General features: G+C 31.6%; 2 protein-coding genes across 5 annotated transcripts in view; one reads left to right on the top strand and one right to left on the bottom strand.

Annotated features, from left to right (window-relative positions):
- Positions 1-10,637, top strand: part of Hr4 (nuclear hormone receptor 4) — a 213,556-nt gene extending 202,919 nt beyond the window's left edge. For 2 of the 4 annotated variants that reach the window (XM_029309102.2, XM_085486329.1), the window contains 7 exons: positions 163-373; positions 1,914-2,252; positions 6,547-6,681; positions 7,018-7,281; positions 7,410-7,602; positions 8,038-8,165; positions 8,379-10,637. In XM_029309102.2, the coding sequence (XP_029164935.2) occupies positions 163-373; positions 1,914-2,252; positions 6,547-6,681; positions 7,018-7,281; positions 7,410-7,602; positions 8,038-8,165; positions 8,379-8,459 (1,351 nt within the window). In that variant the 3' untranslated portion in view covers positions 8,460-10,637. The remainder of the gene's footprint in view (positions 1-162; positions 374-1,913; positions 2,253-6,546; positions 6,682-7,017; positions 7,282-7,409; positions 7,603-8,037; positions 8,166-8,378) is intronic. The other 2 variants (XM_085486331.1, XM_085486330.1) reach the window with 1 other exon arrangement.
- Positions 10,638-16,166: 5,529 nt separating this feature from the next.
- PpV (Protein phosphatase V) lies at positions 16,167-20,684 on the bottom strand. Its single transcript, XM_029309135.2, has 7 exons — positions 20,501-20,684; positions 20,231-20,326; positions 19,710-19,917; positions 19,538-19,617; positions 19,352-19,457; positions 19,048-19,209; positions 16,167-18,939 (listed from the first exon to the last, which is right to left on the bottom strand). The coding sequence occupies exons 1-7, from the start codon at positions 20,567-20,569 to the stop codon at positions 18,749-18,751; spliced, it is 912 nt and encodes a 303-aa protein (XP_029164968.1). The 5' UTR covers positions 20,570-20,684; the 3' UTR covers positions 16,167-18,748.
- Positions 20,685-22,235: the final 1,551 nt, after the last annotated feature.

Here is a 22,235-nt window from a genome sequence, read left to right as displayed (position 1 = left end):
CGAGTCGACGTCGATTCGATCGATTGTTTCTCGCTCGATCGATTTATATATATATAAACTTTATTGTGCACAATGAATTCGCAGCAATTAAACTGCGGTAAGATAAAATTGATGTGTGTATAGATAAAATGAAAGAGTTTGATTAATTGATTTGATTGACAGGTGCAAGGGCTTCTTCAAGAGAACTGTACAAAATAGGCGAGTGTATACGTGCGTGGCGGAGGGCGGCTGCGAAATTACGAAAGCGCAGAGGAACAGATGTCAATACTGCCGATTTAAGAAATGCATCGAACAGGGTATGGTTTTGCAAGCGGTTCGAGAAGACCGGATGCCTGGGGGAAGGAATTCCGGTGCAGTGTACAATCTTTACAAGGTATGGACTAAACAAGATTTTTAACAACAATATAAGGTTAGGTCACTACGTCAACTGCTCAATTTCTGTTTTATATATTCTATAAATAATATATATTTATTAACATTTATATATATATATATATATATTTACTACATTATAATTTTTTTTTTAAATAAACATCGATTATTAATTATTTATTAACATTCTTAATTTTTTCACCATAAACTTTCATGTTCTCTTTTGCTAACATTTCTCTCTTTAGTCATGCAGAAAATTATGAATACAAGTAAAATAAAAATATTATTCATTTATCTTTTCACATTTTATCGATCATTACATTGTTTGACACAAAAATTATTCCTCGTAGTGTTAATATTTATTATTTTATGCTGCAAAATTTATGCAAAATTTATATACGTCGTCCATGTAAATATAATTATGATAATTGAGATAAATATTAGAATAAATTTGCGAGTTTATTCTTGCAGAAAAGTGATTGTAGAATCTCAGATTAACATAATATTGTTATATACTTATAATAATTAAGATAGAAAATTGAAATAATTAAAATAGAAATAATATAAAAATTCTCAATGAAAATACTGTTTATTTTACTTTCTATACAGAGAGAATTTTCTCTTAGAATTTATTCTGAAATTCATGGTGTGGCAATATGTGGTATTGAAAGAAATTTTATAAGAGTTTCTCTCATTAATATTGACCACAATAAAAAATATTAATATCTATTGAAATAAGAGATATAAAATATGTTTATTTGACTAAAATATATAGTAAAATTTATAAATTTTAAAATATATTAAAAACTATTAAATATTAACTAATTTTAATGCATAGATTTTTAATGATCAACGATGATTAGAACAAAAATTAATCATACGAATTATATTATAATATATAATTAATTCTCTTAATTTTTTGTATAAAGATTTTTATATAGAAAATTTATTTTAATATTTATCATGAAATATTTGTCGAAAAATGTTTAAACTTAAAGTATCTTAAGAAAATAAAAGATCTATTTTGTTTCAAATATATAATAAGACTTTATCACAAAATAAATATAATAAAAACTTATGATTCTTTAACTGTCTTAAATATAATAGATGCCAAAAAAGTAATAAACGTATAAAATATTTTATATAAATTTCACAATGCAGCATATTTTCAGCTTAATCGTTTATATATAATAATTTTAACATGCAGCATGGCAATTTTTGGCTTATTACCAACCATGATAGTAGTAAATTTTGCGGTAAAATATAACGAAAAATTCTATCCACGTATAAATTGTATATGTATAAAGATTGTTATTACTTAATTAGAAATTATTTTCCATCCTTACAATCTCTTTAAAAAATGATGCTTAAATATATCCGTATAAGTATAGTTATTTGTAATTATTTAAAAGTAAATCAAGAAAATCCGCAAGTTAAACTCTCTCCCACATCACCTGAGATTTCCTTAAAGGGCATGATAAATAGATAATAAACCCGTCAAGAATTAATGTGAATTGTCATAAAATAAAGATTGCTCGTAGGTGAAATACAAGAAGCACAAGAAGAGCAACAAAGCTGGTGGCGGCATGAGCAGTAGTAATGTCGGTGGTGTAAACGGCTCGGGATCCCTGGGGGGCACCAAGGGTGCCATGGGTACGACGATGTTGGACAAGCACATGGCTGCGGCTGCAGCCGCTCATCACAGCCAGCAGCAGCAGCAGCATGCCCAGCTGGCAGGTAGTTTTCTTCATCATCACAAAATCTCGTCAGGTGATCCCCTCAATTCGCCATCCACCCCAAGTCATCCGAGCCACCCTGCTCACTCGGGCCACCTCGTCAACGGGACGATCCTGAAGACGGCGCTCACCAATCCCTCCGAAGTGAGTATTCTTCGGCTTTGTCATTCTAGAATTTATTTTAAAGTGTATATGCGGAATTGCATTTTTAATGTACAGGTGCATTTTCGATGATCAGTGATGATTAGAAGCAGAAGAAAAATTAATCACAAGTACTCTTTTTCATTGTATGAAGATTTCATATAGAAAATTTCTTTTAATATTTATCATGAAATATCTGTGAAAAAATATTTAAACTCAAAGTATCTTAAGGAAATGAAAAATCCACTTGGTTGTAAATATACAATAAGGCTTTGTTATTAAATCGCTTTTTAAAATCAAAAATTGTTAATTCATATATGACGTCGACATTTTAACAAAAGAGAAAAGTCAAATTAAAGAATCTGTCATTAAATTGGAGCCATAAATGTTCTCACGATTTTACGCAGAATTGCTAAACATTTCCCATAGTATATCTAAATAAAAATTTATCCAACGCATTCATGCCAAATGGTTTATCGCTGATCACCGAGGCTGAACCGTGCGAATTCGCCTTCAGCGAGAGAGAAAGATTCTCCAAAGTAGATTCGTCGTCTCGACTGTTTCCGCATATTTCGCGAAATAGAGAACTAGTTCAATTGCGACATGATGTGCATCGCGGGTGTCATAACTTGTACCCATTTTCCCTAATTATTCGAGCATTACGCAAGAACATATTTGTCGTCAGCGACGTAATACAGATTAATTTCGGTCGCGCCAGATGCTTATCATTTATTATTTATTATTGGTGATGTGCGTGAAATACGCGCGAAAACTTTCTAAAAATTGCTCCGATCGCACGATTATCCCACTTAAAAGTCCGCTATTAATTCGTACGAGAAGGGAGAAATTTTTATATTATCTTTCCTCGGTTGCACACGATATATATAATAGATCAACGTTCGCGCGAATCGCTTGCTTGTCGTCTAATTTACGTGATTTATATAGCATAGTTCTAGTTAGAAATCGAGCATAGGTCAACAAAAGTCGACTTCTCGATCGCCAACAAGGGAATCCGGTGCTTTGAGATGAGAATTGAGGCGCCGCAGGCGTCTTCGCTTTCACTTTCGAAGCAGCTGCGATGCAAGATCGCTTGAAAATCTTCGTCGTGATGATCTTTTGTTCCACTTCCAACCTAATAATTTCTTTAGTTATCTTACACTTTTATTTATTTTTTTATCGATTTTTTTAACGTCTCTTTTTCATAATTTTTAAATATTAAAAAAATATTTTTTGTTAACTGTGTCTGAAATCCTGCATTAAGATAAAGTCTGCTTAAAATCAAATTAAAAATTATTCTTTTACTTATCTATTTTTTTACTATATTTTTCTTTATTTTTCTTTTTGTAAAATTGATTATTTCCAGAGATATTCTGTTACTTATGGATTAAATTTATTATTATTAAATATACGTTTGATTGGATACTTGCAATCCGTATTTAATACCGATATCTTTAGGTGGGAAAATAAAGATCGAACCACTTTGATGAAGTCAGAATTGCATCATAGATATCTATACGAATCTATGACGGCAAAGAACCTGTTACTATCAGTAGAAATCTTAGATCAAACATCATGAAGTACTTGGTTCTCTATATAGTACACTTTGGGAAACGAGATAATGATACAATACATTGTGTACGTGATACTCGTTAATTAAATTATTATGAACACACTGGTCTTACACTTAGTAACGAACCAGAAAATATGCAATTAACATTACAGAGATAAATCGTAGATAAATTGAAGTAGGTGGTAGTATTTTTAAAAAATGAAAAAAATATATATATTTTATTATAGAGAAAGAGATAATTTTTTATATTTTAAATTCATATTCATACATAATTTGTACATAATAACGAAATAAAAATATCTAATATAATAAAGATTTCATAGAATTTGTGCAATTATCTTTTAAAAATATAATCGCAGAATATATGCAAATTTAGTGATTATTTATCAATGATTGGTCATTCACTTTTACTTTGTTGTATAAATTTTTGATACAAACACTTTAAAAGAACATACATACTTTGCATGAGAATTTAAGATATTTTAATGCCAAACAATAGTGGAATGTGGAATTGTCAAACAATAATGGAATTACGCGGAGGTAAATAGCAAATTCGGTTTGTGTGTGATCGGTTTCTCTCACCGATTCTGGAATGAATGAACTCCCCGTCACAATTTCACTTTCTTACGGCTCGGTTTGCGCAAGCCTCAAGGTTTCCCACATTGCGAAAGCCGATAGATAGAACGAGCAAAAATCAACTGATTGTCGTCGGTGTCATTGTGCCGTACAATTTTTTTCTTTGCATTTTTTGACATAATACGAACCGCATATCTTGCAAAAAATTATATCTAATATTTCTATATATTTCCCAAATGACAAAGATTTTTCATTAAAAAAAAAAAATGTTTGATAACATAATATAAAAAAAATCATTAATATTATATAAAAATCAGTTATATAAATGAGAAATACGAAAATAATTTTCAGAAAATAGAATTGTTTACAACAGGATTGAATAATGTTTTTTTTTATTTGATATATTACAGAATTGTATGCATTGAATGATTCGCATCTGGATTTTTTCAAGTGGAATGATCGTGAAACTGATTGAAAAATTATGCGCATATTACGTCCGATCAGATGAGCAAACGAAAGTACTGCCGCGATCGCTCAAATAGCCTGGTAGAGGCCATTGCCAAAAGTGAAATTGATGCCACCAAAACTGGATAAATGTTGACTGTTACGGTGCTCCATTAAAAAGAGATCACTTTCGAGCCGCGGTTGGATCATCATATGTGAGATGCACAATAAGACAGCTATGTACATACATCTTTGAAGTGGAAATTTTGTGAAAGATAAAGAATTGCTAACTCAACGCGATTGCTTTCATCGAGGAAAGAGATATATTTGTCCGTAAAAATAACGCGAAAATAAATTATTCGATCATCAATTTTAATATAAATTATATAACGCGGAGAAATTCTGGACATTTATTTTTTATCATTAGAAAATAAATTCTGTAAATAAGTTCTTTATTATAAAATAACATCATTTTTATTTGTATGAATTTGTACATAATATATTATGTGTCTATAAATATGAGACTAAACAAAAACACATTAATTAAAAATACTTATATTAATTGCATGTATTATAGTTTCTAGCTTAAAAGAAATATAAATAATCTTTCTATAATTATTACAAATATGTTTACGAGATATATATTGATATTTTATACAATGAGAGTGAAATATATACGATGACATTAAAATTGATTATATTACGTATCTTTATTATTAAATTTATCTTGCAGAAACGTCAACATTTCTAGATATGTCAATTAAAAAAAATGTTTGCGCCATAATTATCACATACAAAAATAATATCTTTCACGAAAATATTTCACTATTACAATTTTACTAACAATTGCTGTCGAAATAATCACAAACAGAATTGTAATTTACGTACGGCATAATTACTGCACTTAGTGCGGGTACATCAATAAGCTACAGTTGCAGCAGACATTACCAGATACTAACAGCATCGCAGATATACCCCTTCATTATAATCGCGCGAAGTCTCGTTACGCGTGAAACGTCGTTCATCATCGTCGCTGCGAACGATACATCGGCGACGAAGGCAGGGACAATAGAAAATCAGCGGCAGCCGGTGCCAAGGACGGGCAGTTCTCCGATGGTTTCGTAACTCGTGAAAGTCTGCACGAGGGACAGTGACCTCACCCTTCCACCTCTTCTGGATATCTCCTCCCTCATCTTCCCCGCGTCACTCTCGTTTCTTCCTCATATCGAGCCTTCAACTGCGAATGCATCCCACGGTTCTCCAGGACGGTCGCTTACGTTACATGGATCTTCGAGACATCCGACAAAGCGACCAGCTTTCCCCCGAAGTCAACCGAGTTGCTGGGCCTTTTCTCTTTCTCTTTATCTCGCTCTCGTGCACTCTCCCGACCCCGAGGAAGTGTTTCGAGGTCCGAAAGGTCAGTGAAAGGCTGAACCTTTACCGGTTGGATCACGCGCGCGGCCACCGAACTCGGATTGCGACCAGAAAAATGCTTTAGGAATCGTAATTTTCGTTTCAGTCTTTTCGAAAAATCTTTTGGGTAAACGCTAGAAAGGCTTCCGATGTCACATAATAATAATAATGACAAATATTGAAAGAAATAAGTTGCATCGATATGTGGAATATCTGAAAATGAAAATGTATGGAATAAAAATATGAAACAATTTATAATAATATGTATTAATGTGAATGGTATGTGTGTTTAAGGTGGTGCATTTACGGCAAAGGCTAGATAATACAGTAAGCAGTTCGAGGGATCGAGTCTTTCCTCTGGATGCAACCCTAACTATGATCCAAACCCTTATAGACTGCGACGAGTTTCAAGATATCGCCACATTGAGAGTACGTGAATATTATTACTTTCTTTTAGAGTAAAATGTACATAATTTTTTATTTTTAAAACGACCAACGTAGAAACATTAATTGATATAATTTTTTTTCACAAAAGAATATTTTTCGTATATCTAAAACATTTGCAAATGTAATTAATAAATGTTATTTAATTAGCTTAATTTTTTTATTTCTGAAAATAATAACAACAAATAAAAATAATGTTTTAACTAATTTTTTATTACATTATTTTAATTAAAAGATAAGGATATATAAAATATTATGTATGGTTAACTCTCAAACAAAAAATATCGAGCTTCAAGATTACATAAATCTTCCACGTTACAGAACTTGGACGAGCTGCTGGACCATAATTCAGATTTAAGTGAGAAGCTGTGTCAAATAGGAGACAGCATAGTGTACAAGTTGGTGCAGTGGACCAAAAGGTTACCGTTTTACCTTGAGCTACCGGTCGAAGTTCATACGAGGTTGCTTACCCATAAGTGGCATGAACTTCTTGTGTTGACCACCTCTGCCTATCAAGCGATGCATGGTCAGCATGGGTTAACTAATGTTGGTACTGACGGAACGAATGCAGATTTTATGCAAGAAGTAATTACTTTTGTAGTCATTTATGCGTCTTACAAACCCATAATATAATAAAAAATATATATATTTTATTTGTGGATTAAATGACGAATATATTTAAATTTGTTTCTAATATATTCTTCAACAATCAGGTAACGAACAACATGTATACGTTGCAAACGTGCCTAACCAGCATGATGGGTCGACCGATAACCATGGACCAATTGCGGCAAGACGTAGGGCTCATGGTAGAGAAAATAACATATGTCACGCTAATGTTCAGGCGGGTGAGGCTACGGATGGAGGAATATGTTTGTCTAAAAGTAATCACTATGCTCTCACAAGGTAGGTACTTTTACTGACGTCGGTTCGCATTTTTTTTTATTGATTGTTATCCTGTTCTTTAAGTTTTTTGATTATGTAACATAAGCATTATATAATAATATAAATGTACCTTCTTCCCGATGCTACAATTGGAGATACGAAATGTAAGTTTAAAATATTTTCTTAAAGCACCTCCGCATACGCATGCATAGAATGTGTAATTTTAAATTAAATTTGTTTACTAAAAAATCTATATACATTCTTTTAAATAAATTATCATTATTCAATATATTAAATCCAATTTAATTTAATTAAATCTAATGAAAATATGAAAATCAAGTCAAAATAAAAAATTCCATAAATTATACTTATAAAAATTTAATGCCTCAAATTTTTTAAATATATTGGATAGCGGAATCTTTGCATATTTTACCTGATCTCGTTTGTCTCCTTTAGCACGAGGTGGTACACTGGAATTAGAACAGATACAAGAACGATACATGAGCTGTTTGCGAAGTTTTGTCGAACACAGTGCGCCCCAGCAGCCAAGTCGATTTCATGATCTTCTCATTAGGTTGCCTGAAGTAAGTTTTAAAAAAATATATCGAACGCGCGCGTAGGACAAATTTCCAAAGCAAACGATATAGTTTTTAAATTAATATTATATAAATCAATCAAATAATTGTTTAATTATTGAATATTTTATTCGGTCCAAAAAATATTTATTATTTAAGGTAATAATATCATAAAATAATTTCGTTCAAGTATATAGAATTCGTCTGTTTCCTAAATTACAGGTACAATCAGCGGCGGCTTTACTACTCGAGAGTAAAATGTTTTACGTTCCTTTCCTATTGAATTCAGCAATTCAAAGATAGTAAATAAACAAAGTGACGCTAAACGAAGCTGAATACCTATATACATATTATACATATGTTATAAATATATACACACAAAAAGGTAAGAAAACCGAACAAACAGACGACAAGCAACAAATGAATAGAAAGAAAGCAGAAAGAAAAGAGCCCAACGAGAAAAAAAAAGAGAACTCGAATACCGAATGGGGAAAGGCTTTGTTTGTGTATGTATAATAAATATATATATATAAAAGTATATATATACATATAAATAATATAAATGTGTGTGTTCGTTGCGGTGTACAAACGAAGGAGGACGAATAAGGAGGAGAAATCGTTCAAACGAAATGGAACGAAATGGAACAGTGGACGATATAGAAAGTAATTACGTCGGGAGCGAAAAGAGAGAGGGAGGATTTAAATAAAAAAATATTAAAGAAAAAAATATAAAAGTTAGAGAGAGAAAGAGAGTGAGAGCGAGAGAGGGAGAGAAAGGGAGGGAGAGAAAGAAAGCGCGCCACCTCGAGATGGGTAAATCAATCCGAGGAGGGAACTGAACTTTTTTATCGAAACTAAAAGACTATAATATAATATATTTCTGTACGCAAACACGTACCGCGCAACTACGTCATTGTGTGTTCACATTGCATAATCCGATCGAATAAAAATAAGACTCTCGTTACGTACCGCTCACCGTAGGCCACCTACTACTATCATTAACTATTACTACTATTGCTACTATTACCGCCACTTTCTACTACTACCGCTCTCGAAGTTAAAAGAAAAAAAATACAGCAGCAGCAGCAGACACACCACGAAATGACTGAATGAAGGATCAATCGTTTGGATCGATCGACTGGCCGATGACGACGCGTTATTGTCATCCCAGCTCGACGTGGAATCATCGAGCATCACAAATCGAAACGTATTAACACACATTTACATACATGCATACATACAGACAGACATATACATTTTCTAGATACCTCGCCACGACGTATCGATGTGATCTTCTCCTCGCAATTATCGCTCGCCATCAACGTGCGTAAAGGGTGTGATATTATACAGTTACTTTCTTCTCCCGTTATCATTCTTTCTTCACCTGCACATCGTCGACAGGAATAAATACATTATGAGTATCTTCATGATCTAGTGATCACGATAATTCTATCTGTCAAAAGTAAAAAGATAAGAACTGTAACTTTTCACATTCACCGAAAATGCAATTGTTTTCGGCGCGAAATAACACAGAAAGATCAAGAGCGAAAAAGTGGAAACATTCACCGAAAATTCTTCAGCTAACATGACAGCGAGAAGAGGAGCCACAGAAGAAAACGAAACTATATATACGTAAAAACCTCGTATACTCAGTGTTTCACGTCTGTATTACACATGCATCCGGATGCGAGTATTTATTACGTATATGTATTCCACAACCGTCAACATCGAGTCATCGTCATCTTTGTCGTCGTCGTCGTCGTCATCGTTAATCTATCGTCGTCGTCGCCACCATTCAACACTCCGAAAGTATAGTCCAAGCGCGCAACGCAAAAGACTCTCTTTACTTTATTATAGTATATCGGTTCGTTTGTTTATACATTTTTGATGCGACTTTTATATCGCGCCATTACAAACGCATTAATCGTTAATCGTATATAGGATTTTCCACTTGCGTCGCGCGTTCTTCGGACGATCTCCGATCTTCCATTTATTATTTTTGAAGACCGTTTGCGCTAATTTTCTACTCGTATTATCACTTGTAAGATAAAGCGATTTCCATTTAATTAAAGTTTAAGTCTTTTAATTAAGGTTTATAAGAGCAATCCATAAATTGACGAAATTATTTACTTAATTTGGAACATTGGTTGACTAGTATTATTAATTAATAAGAATAATTAGAAAAAAGAAAAACATGATAGATATATATATGATGTTATTAAATTATAAAAATGTTTATAAAGACAATTTGTTATGTTTTAGCTACTACATTTTATTATAATAATCAACGTAAAAGTGGAGTTTTTAAATTATTTAATAGTTAAATTTTCTAGTCGATTTTACTTAGCAATTTTATATTTTTTTTTTTATTCACGAATATTTTGGCATTCTTGATGGAAATATTTTACAGACGTTATAATGAAATCATACTGAAATAATACTGAAATTTCAATCTATTTTCAAATTAATTCAATAACTGTATTTGAATAACATTATAAACTAAGTTTATTACACAATTTTTTATATATATTTTTGCATTTTTTAGTTTAATTTTACGAAATTATTTAATAATTATATCAACAGTTTTCATCAATATTTTAATAATTCAATAAATATTTAACATTAAATAATGTTTAGAAACAACGCAATTTTTAGTAAAATTCTGCAAATTTTAAAACAAAATAATATGTTATAGTATCATTAGTTTTCAAAAATACAAAATTTTATTTTCATAACTTATAGTATATAATTATATTTTATTGTGACAATTCTGATTTATATTGAAATAATTCAGTAATTATTCAGTTATGTATATTTTTATTTTCAACAAATTAATTATAATTTTAACGAAATATTTCCATCGAGAATATTTATTAATAGTTTGCCTTACTATAATATAATTAAGCAAAATTAATATTAAGAATATTACATAGACATATGCATATAATATTTTTGCAAAAAAGAAAACGAATTTTTTTTAATAAGATATATAATTTTTTTGTATAATAAGATATTATAAGGTAAACTTTTTATTTAAATTATTTTGATAATTTTCTTTATTTAAACTATTTCATGAATTTTTTGATTTGAGAGATCTTTTGTTTGAGAGACTCATATTCTCGATAAGTTTTCTATTTTCCAATTTTTGCGCAATAGAATACTGTATGGCATTTCTCCTTTGCATTTCCATTTTTACTAGATTACTATAAAAGTGTAAAAAAAAATGGAAAATTGAATCGTTCGCAGTACGCGCGTCGTTTGTTTCTTCGAGAATCGCAACTAAAGTACGAAGAGCGGAGAGCTCTCTTATATTATTCCTCGCTGAAATGATATTTTCATAGTATTACGACGATAAGGAAGTAAAGAAGCGCAACATGTACATATAGAAACATTTACATGAGCACACGTATCTCTGTCGCGAGAAAATTTCACATTTTTTTTTTTCATTTCAAAGTCATTACTTAAATAGTTAAAAAAAAAGATTATTGAAGAATTTTGCTTCTTATATTGTTTCTTATGACATAACATATACATATATGTATGAATATATGTGCATGTCCAGATGGACTACTTGTGATAATTAATCGCCTCTCTCGCGAAACGGAGATACCAGTTGCTCCGAGATTGTTTCATTCATTTGTGGAAACGTCGTAAAATCGCAGAAAGATGAAAAAAAAAACCGGTGGCTGACGCCGTTCGAAACGTCGTTCGTGTCTTGAAAGATATTGCTCCTTATGTATACGCATATAACGATTAATTCCGCACGTTCTGTCGACGTGATTGTTTCATCTTGCCTCTCCATAGAAGATATCGTAAATATGCGCTAATCGCCTGTCAAGTTTGTGGCCACGAGGATGTTATGGGAGGCGTAATTTTTCGTCCTTTTTATCCAGTTGATTAATTTTAATTGTTATAATTTATTTTAAACGACAAAATTATATTAAATTTAGGATTTTGTTATGTTTTACATTAGTGATGTTAAATCATACGGTTAATTATATGGTTTTATGATCACACATTGCAAATTATAAAAATTATATTTATTTCCACGAATAAGCCAACTTTGCTGATCTCGATTTTATAATAATTTCTATACCGGACATATTCATTTTAATATATATATATATACAAGATCATATATATATACCAGAGATCAATATATATATTAAAATGAATATGTCCGGTATAGAAATTATTATAAAATCGAGATCTGCAAAGTTGGCTTATTTATATATATATATATATATATATAATTGATATTCCTTATTGTTTAATTTTCCAATTTTTGTCTATTTTATATTTCTTTTATCGTCGAACTTTCAATCACATCCGTGGCCACGAACCCAACGTTCCAGAGATCAACATGAATTATAACACGGACCTTGGGCCTATTAGCCTAAGGATACTTGTCCATACTATAAGACTTAACTAAATGATGATACTTCATACAGTAAACGTTGTATATTATTTGACGTTAAGAAACAGTAGGGGTAACAGTTTCTGTATTTACCAGACATCGTACGCTTTCTGTATTTAATCCGATGATATACAAATGCATGATCAACCTTATTAAAAAAGTCGAGAGTTTTATTAACGAATAGGATAGAATATATATTTCATTTTAATCGTCTATTGTCAAATAGTTTTGGGGAAAAATTTAAGAATTATCGAATTGAATGACCAAGCAAATTCTTTTCAAAATTTTTAAAATCTATCTAATTTCCTAACGATAAAAGAAAATTGATCTGTTTTTAGCTCGTTTTTTGTATTTTAAGAAAAATACATTTATATTATGAAAACAAAGAAAACAATTTTTTAAATTATATATGTGATGTTAGGAAGTAAAAAAAGCGCAGATGAAAAGACTAACATAATATCTTGTATTAACATTTTTCGATATCCTTATTGAAAAATGTTGCGTTGAAATTCAATATTAATACGATTGCTTTTGATATTTATTGATAATTATTTAATATTTGTCAATGACTATTTTATCAATATTATCAGCAGTAATTGTCGATTATGAAAAACGAGTTTCGAAAAAACACCAATTATGCATACACATACACATATCAATTTTTCAATTATTTTTAAAGCAATATTTTTGACAAATAAACATCGAGAGAATTTAGCAAATAAGATTTTCGAAATAAAAAAGAAGATCAAATGAGCTTATTCTTTAGAAAATTTTAGATAACTTTTACTTGAATTTAAAAAATTTATTTGTTTAGTTATCAGAATATTTTAATTTTAAAAATTTAGGTTTAAAGGAATATAATATAATCTTGAAAGCTATTTTTTTTTCAAAAAGATGAAGTTTTAATCAAAGATTCACAGGATGAAAGGAGTAATGATTAGTGCATGTATATGGATGTTCTTCTACCGTTTAAATATTTTATTTTAAAAAATGTCGATGTCTGGGAATACAGTAATTGCTTACGGGAAAGCTAAAGCGTTGGATCAGCAAGACTTAGGGCATTATACTACAAAGAGTATTATCATGCCCAACCCTTTAATATTTAAGTGCGAGTGAGAGTCTATCGAGCAAAAGAATGATAGAAAAAAAAGAAATCTAATGAAAAAGAAAAAAAAATGAAAAAAAAAACCGCAAAAACCAGCACGCGCCTCTCGTTTGTGGGTTCAACTTTGTGTACATATTGTACGAAAAGTTTAATAATAACTATGTTGAAAGTACTAGTCCTGTCTTTGTATAATTCCGTGTTATATATTCGTGCTCGAGAGCCGCAAGCGACATCGCCGTCTTATTTTGTCAAATTACGAGGAAGTGAACGAAATTTTTCGCATTTGTTCTCTTTTATTATTTTTCGCATTTATCGGCAAGATTTAATACGAACAGATACATTTTAAACTGTGATTGTCTCTTTAAAAACGATATATATATATATATATATATATATATATATATGCATTGCTCAATGTTTAAAAAGTAATTTTATACAAGTTTTAAGACCATCTACATTAGAAAAATCCTTGAGTAAAATTTAATAAAATTCCGAGAAACTGTCGTAATTTTTATACGCAGAAGAGAAATTTTATATATATTTTTTTAAATTATAGTTTCTGTTTTAACAATATATTTCGAAATTTTTATTGCGCATTTTATTCAAATGTTACTTTTTTTAAACATTGATTTATTTCGATGTTAAACATAACACACTGTAAACACAGTACGATATTATGGAAATGTTTTATCAGATATATCGCATTAGTTATGATTGACTATATATATGTTACGTGATCTTAGTATTTTAATTGCATTTAATTAATAAGCCGGCGCTTAACTTATTACAACTAGATTAAATTTGATTTAATCTAGCGATATGAGAATTATTTAAATTAAACCTATATTAATGTAACTTTTTTCACTCTTTTTCTTCGCATTTTTTATACAAGAAATTCACATATATTGGATCTTTCACTTCCTCTTAATCGAGATGAACGAATCGGTGCGTGTCCCTCGTTGCAATTATATCGAAATAAGAGGCACGAGAAGAAATGCAAATGTTTAACCCAGAAACGACGGTCGAGAAGAGAAGTTAAAAAAAAGCCGGATTGGCTAGAGAGAGAAAAAGATACTTTTTCAATGAGTGAGTCAAAAGTTACCAATTTCTACCTACGTTTAGGGAAGAAGTATGTTTTTATTATCTCGTTTATCTTCGATTATATTCCTTTTGTAATTGAGATGTCGGCACCATTGCGTGAATCGCCGTTCTGTCGGGAACCGAGTGTCGCCCTTTCACGATGTCGAAAACACGACTTGTTGATCACAATAATTTTGTGATAAATTTCTTCTGATATATAGCGCTGCCGAGATATGTATAATGTGCTTTTCATCGTGAGCCTTTTTTTCTATCGCACAGCGAGAATAAGCACATTGATAAAAGTCAATTATGCTGTTGTGCATTACGTTTGATAATAAAAATTGTAATATAATGTCTCTTTCCTCTCTCTGTTTTCTGACGAACGAAAAATTTCGTACAACAAAACTTTCTAGAGCAAGTACTTTTCAATATTTTGTATATATAGATTTAATGGTAAAATATACGCGGAGTACGAATAATCATAAGACTGACAAATCGTAGATTTCGATACGTTGATAAAATCATATATATATATATGTTACTTGTTGGATTTAGAATGTTAATCAGATTCTACACGACTTTTTTTTTTAAAGGCATTTAAATTATCGTCATTTTAATTATCATTTTTTTCTCGATAATGTTAGAAAAAACTTCGCGCGTACCAACAATAAAATTCACTCGTTGCATTTTGTTACTGCATTTGTTGCTATTGAAAAATTCCATTTTAAAATTATTACGAAATTCTCATATAAATATGTATATGTAATTGTGATGTGTGAGTTACAGAATAAGTACAATTCTATTAAATTGATCAAAATTCTTACGGATGGATATAGAAGCGCAAGTAGAGACGAAAAGAAAGTAATTTCACTAGAATCAACAAGCATGTAGAGTAATTCGACCAATTTGATGGGCTTTCGGTTTCGGGCGAAACAGGCCAAATTTCACGCATGGCGCATGCGAACCCCCCTGTATTTTTATGAATAAATAAGATATTTAAAGAAGAAAAAAGAGAGAAGTAAATCTGAAGTCTGTTTGGAGATGCCTTTCATAGGGATTATAAATGTAGATAATATATTATACATAATGAACATAAATACGCTATATTATTATATATAAATATATATATATATATATAAATATAGGAGTAAATAGAATTATTATATATATATATATGATGAAAATAATATTATTACGAGTAAATATATATATATATATATATATAAACTGATTAAAGATTAATAAAAAAAAAAAACTCGTCCGCCGTTTAATCATGTATCTCATACCACTCTCCTATTATATTACTCCTTATTTCATTTGTAGTAATTTGTACTCTTATTTTTTCTATCTATTTACAATCGCTTACATGTACATGAATCAGGAGTTTTATTGGCAAAATGCAATCAAGTGCAATTTTTCACGCATTTTTATTACAGACGTTCTTCATTACATTAACATAACAAAGTCTATACTTTCAAGGTACATGATGATCGTTTTAAAATGATGTCTACCTGTGAGATCTTTAAGGATTATGCGCAGTGTTCAAGCTCCCGCACGGAGCACATTAAGCTAAATTAGTCTTCGTTATTTTATTTATCTTGCAAATTGTCTTTATTTGTTCTCTCTCGCGAGCTTGCCGATTTTATTTATGGTATCGAGTCGTCGCAAGCGCTTGGACACTTCGATAAGATTAAAGCGATCACAGACAGAGGCATTTCGGAAGAGGAAACGCCGCGAACACCCCGATAATCGATACAGAGGCTAATACTTTTTTCCCAAGAATTTCTAGGATACCCGTATCGCACATAGGACATTCACGTCGTTGCGACTCCATTTCACGACTCGGAGGCTGCAAATGTAGCGAGTCGAGTTTGTAACGCAAGCTCCGTGTCTCGTTTCGTTCTTTCGGGGATACGCTCTTTCACCTAATGTAATATATTTATTCGTGTAAAATATTGCGTATAATTGTACGTACGTTGCAATAAATGTAGTAGACAAATAGATAATATCTTGCGCGCGTGATGTAAAATATAAGACCTAAAAGGAGTAGAGGAGTGTATAGTAAAATTGTAAAACGTAAACATCTCTCGTAGAAAAGTTTCGCGAAAAAAAAAAAAAAAAAAAAAAAAAAGAAAACATTTGTTCCAAATATATATATATATGTATATATCATAGTAGGAAACTTGCGAAATAGTGTTAAAAGAGAAATGGTAAAAAGAAATGTTTTTCTCGTACGTTCTCGTTAAGCTCTGGTATTTGTGTGACTCTTCGTCCTTATGTTAGTTCGTCTATGATTATCTGTCAGTAAGAAAGCATTTATACTTCTAGTAGACCGTCATGTTATAGTTCTGAAGGCACTGTTCAAAAGTTTATTATATTTCTTAAAATAACGGGTCTTCACAAAACTTCACCACGGTGTGACAAGGAGAGTCGTTATAAACATCGACATTACCAATGCACACGCCTCCTTCGATCTATATCACAAAATTCAAAATAGAGTAGTCTCAACTTGACAGCCAGTGCCACAATGCCAATGCCGTATTTGTCGGGTCTGTGATCGATTAGGAATTATCGTGAGCTAGCAAAAATCGATGGTCAGAATTCAGGCTTATGATACGCAATGGCCAGTGCATTCCATTAATTATGTCATATCAATATCGTTATTATTATATTACACAAACGCTTATTAATTTAGAGGCACATTGCAAGGGTCTCGGTTTTTTTTTCCTTTTAAAGTTGCTCCCTACATTAATGAACTTATGACAATTAGCTAATTACGATTATTTTTAGTACGACAGCGATTTGGCATACAATATTGGAAACTGTACAAAGATTCGGAGAATACAATAGTATTTGAAAATATTGCTTTGTACATATATATATTATATATAGAGAAAGAGAGAGAAGTGCGGCGAGAACAAACTGTGGATTTTTTTTTTCTTTTGAAGAAAAAAAAATATCAATATGTATCTTGAAATGCTTTACAAGTAATATTGAGCTCAGAATTACTTAAAATTAAGCATAAAAAATGTGTCATGTGCATAAAAATAATAAGAAAAACTTCTACAGATGGATTAACGATCCGGATTTCCTTATCTAGGCAGGAAACTTTGGCTCTACTACTATACGCTATTTGTACCTCGGCGCAAGAGCCGAATTTACGATTCTGCTACTAAGAACACTGATTGCGCGTCTAGAAGAAAAAAAGAACTGCACGCAGCACACACAGTACCTAAACCAGAAACAGATCATTTACATGTTCAGGAAGTCCTTAACAGTACTATATATGCTCACGCTTTAATAAACCTGAATTCTACGCACAACGATTGCAATCAAAGAAGCATTCACTGTACTCAGAGAGTGTACTTTGCCGGAATGTTTTTGAATGTGGTACATTTCAATTTTTTTTTCTTTTTTTATTTAATCGTTTGCACACAGCACTGGACTATTTGTGTTTTTCGCGTTCATAAATTATTTAAAAGCTCTTAGTCTTTTGAACATTAAAGTCCAGGATGCTGCTCTGAGATATGAATGCTCTATAGGATGTACACAGTAGACAGCAAAAGCGTCTAGACCACAGAATGTTCACATTTACTCTGGTGCAAAATATTGTTTCTTTTTTCTCGAACTACAAAAATCAGGCTGATGCAATGGCAGATACTATTTATATATATAAAAGTTAGCTTTATAACATGTAAAACCTGATAAAGTTCTTAAAAAATCTAAAGGACATTCCCTGAACAAGAGCAATCACACGACAATTCAGTCCTCGAAGTATCGCATTTCGATCATAGAATGCATCAAACAATTTTTTGTTCATTTTATTCTTTTTAAGGAAATCAAAATTCTAGAATATTACCAGCCTGTGATATATTTTATCATTCCGTCATAGTACCAGCCTGGGTCCGATCAATCTAGTCATGTGATTCCGTAAAGTCTAGACACAGACACTTCTCTCCTGCGTCCGTACAAATGAGCCACTAAGTTAGATCACAAAAAGTATGGTGTGGGCGTTAGAGGTGGGATTACTCTCTCGGAATCAGGCACTGCCTGGAACAGCACGGGTGTTCTCTGATCCACTGTTGTAAACTGCATGATACTAGCTACGTTACCACATCGGTAACAATAATTTGGAGCTGACCACACTGTGACAAGTTTGTCATTAAACATGTACCTATAACCTGCCAAAGAGAAAAGAAATACATATTATACATTTTCAATGACCAAAGAAAGTACAGTAGAAATTAAAATGTTTACATTGGAATATTTATATAAATGAAAAACCATACCTTCTTGAACTAGTTGATGTGCCCTACAGATGAGTTTAAGATCGTTTACTTCCATGAACATGTAAGTTACTTTACTGCCAAACAACCAACCTGCACCACGCGGGCTTACTGTCCATGTTTCTACATCCTCTGGATCGGACCAGACCAAATCACAGAAAGCACCTATAATACAGTAATTATATATATAAGCAAAAAGAATTCATTATTGTTTGGTAAGTATAATTTGCCTAATTATGTAATATTTAACAATGTGGAATGTCATAATATTTTATATAAAAAATATATTTTAATTATCATTATATACCTTTGTGTGGAATCTCTTGATTCCTTTCAATCGTTCTAATTTGATCTAGTGTTCTAATCTGGGGAGATAATCCACCATGTACACAAAGAACCTGTTCATCAATTAACTGTAACAAAACATTTCATTTAAGCAATGTATAGAAAAATTGTAAAACTTGAAGAAAAAATCTTTTGTAAAAATACTTACGGCAGCAACTGTGAGCAAATCAAATACCCTACAACAGTACTTCCATGCATTAGCATTACCATACTTGTTTTGGCATTCATCTATAACAGATAATAAAAGGAGCAATAAAATCAGAGAGTTCTCGGTATACAATAAGCCTAAAATAATTAAAAAAGAACTGAGCTACGCTCACCATAAAATCCATAAACGTGCGTGATTTGTCTAGATTCGTGATTACCACGAAGTAATGTTATCCTATCGGACCATTTAGCTTTGAGTGTAAGCAGCCGAGTAAACGTTTCTAAACTGTAGTAGCCCCGATCGACAAAGTCTCCCAGAAATATGTAATTCGTATCTGGTACAGGGCCTCCGTTGCGAAACAGTTCCTCTAAATCGTAAAACTGCAACAACGCAAAAGCATATGAGATACAATTAAAAGATGTGACCGCACATAAATGTGCAGAATTATAAAATCGAGAAAATTGAAAGAGAAATAAGGGAATAACTGGATACAAAAATTACAAGAGACAATTCTACGAATTATACAATAAACTAATAATGCATTTTTTTCTTTTTTTTTTAGACTCGGTTGAAAGTGAGTGCTTCCAGTCGACACTGACTATCTCGCACACGTATAACAACGGATGCTGGTTTACTATGACTAACTGGTGATTAACTCCAATCTTAAGGTTAGAGCATCAGAACCGTCATTACCTGACCGTGGATGTCTCCGCATACTGTCACCGGGGTGGACACAGGCTGGATGTTGGACTCCTCCAGCAACAGGTCGCATACCATGTCACAGAGTTTCTGTCGACAAAAATCGCAAGAATTAATTAAACGTGATCGTCACGTCAAACGGGGGAAGGGAAAGGCAAGAGGATATAAACGCGCAGGCGAGTAACCTAATCGCGCGTTATTATCACCGTTAAATCGCACGGGGGAGGCGGATCGAAGGCGGCCGGGGCGCGTTGCATTTTTTACCTTGAGGTCATACTCGGGCAGGTATTTGCACTCTTTCGCGATCTCTATCCATTTATCGATGTCTGACATTTTGGATTCACACTGTAAGAAAATACTGATCGCGCCCCCATAGAGTTATATACATGTACGTATCGTTCGTACGCGCCCAACGTCGCTGGAACTCGCACAAGGAGATGATGGAGCGCTCGCGACGGTTAAAATATCGAGCGGACACGCATTGAAACTCTCGCCGCGTCAGGAAAACGCGCCCGGAGGTTCGTTCCTCTTTAGGGCGCTCTCTTGTGACGTATTTATTGATATTCTATTTTTATTCGTATGCAATTTATTTATGTATTTATTTATATACATATTTTCTTGTGCACTTTTGATATATTTTTATTATTATATTTGTTTATTTTATATATCTTTTATTTTATATTTTTATAGAGAATTTTTGAAAAAAAGATAATCGATATATAGATATATATTTGCACACATATTTATGTATATGACATTATATTTATTAATTTAAAATTATCAAGAAACTGACATAGTGTGTTAATTAATTATAATATATATATACAATATTAGTAAAAATATTTTTGTGAAAAACATTTAAATTACGCAATTATTATTAAAAGTCAAATGCATAAGTTTCAAAGGAAATTATTTTTTTAATTAAGTAATTGTGCATTATTATTATTTTACTTTATCTAAATAAATTAATATATAGGTATACATGCATGAAAAGTATGTCGTTACTTATTCTTGTGTAAACATATTTGGGCTGGGATTCTGTAACCTCTTAACAACGAATTCGCTATCGTTAACGATCGTTGAGCATCTTTTTGATCTGATATTATATGAAAGATATATGTGCAAGATTATCGTTAACGATAGCGAACTCGTCATTAAGAGCAGGATATTGATTCTGTAACTTTTTCTAAAGTGAAAACGTGAAAAGTGAAAAATTTCCAACAATCGCATATCGATTTCATTTTAAAATCAATTTGTGATTAGCGGAAATTTTTCACATTTTTACTTTAGAAAAAATTACAGATAATCGACACCCAGGTTACAGAATCCTAGTCTTGAATTGGACGTGTATTATTATATATATATATTATTATTCTGAAATTAATATTGGTAATTTAGTAATTTTATAATGAATATAGTTTGATAGCTGCTTATTGATTTATTTAAGCTAAAATAGGAAGTTGATAAAATGCATTACATAATTTATTGTTAATTCTTTTGAATCTGAATATAATGATCCGACCAATACAGTGTTAGAAACAATTAAACTTCTACGACAAGAAAAAGATACATGTATACATACATATAAGAAGAAAGTACAATATACACGACTATATTAACAGACTTAGGCCGGTATTCATAGTCAGGTCTTATTTATATAAGATCGTCTTAAGTTCATCTTCAAATGCTGTACGAATTATTTCATTGGTTACGGAGTATTTGAAGATAAACTTAAGATGGTCTTAAATATAAGACCCGACTATATGAATACCGACCTTAATATATACTCAATCGCAAATCAATCAATATCCTTTCGAAGACGATTCCACTTTCTATCATTTCGCCTCGTAGGAAAAAAGCAAGAATAAAATGGTAAGAAGAGAAAACGACCTGATTTTCACTTTCGTCACGCTAGGAATTCCGTTCAGTGATTTTGAAAATCTCGCGCGCTCGTCGACATCAAGTCTGTTCGGTTTACGTGCGTAAAAATTCATACAGC

This window comes from Nylanderia fulva, unplaced genomic scaffold, assembly GCF_048542155.1.
Source record: "Nylanderia fulva isolate GAGA-0341 unplaced genomic scaffold, ASM4854215v1 Scaffold42, whole genome shotgun sequence".
NCBI classification, from domain to species: Eukaryota; Metazoa; Arthropoda; class Insecta; order Hymenoptera; family Formicidae; genus Nylanderia; species Nylanderia fulva.
Note: the sequence above shows the minus strand (reverse complement) of the source record. Positions and strands in the feature narration are given on the sequence as shown.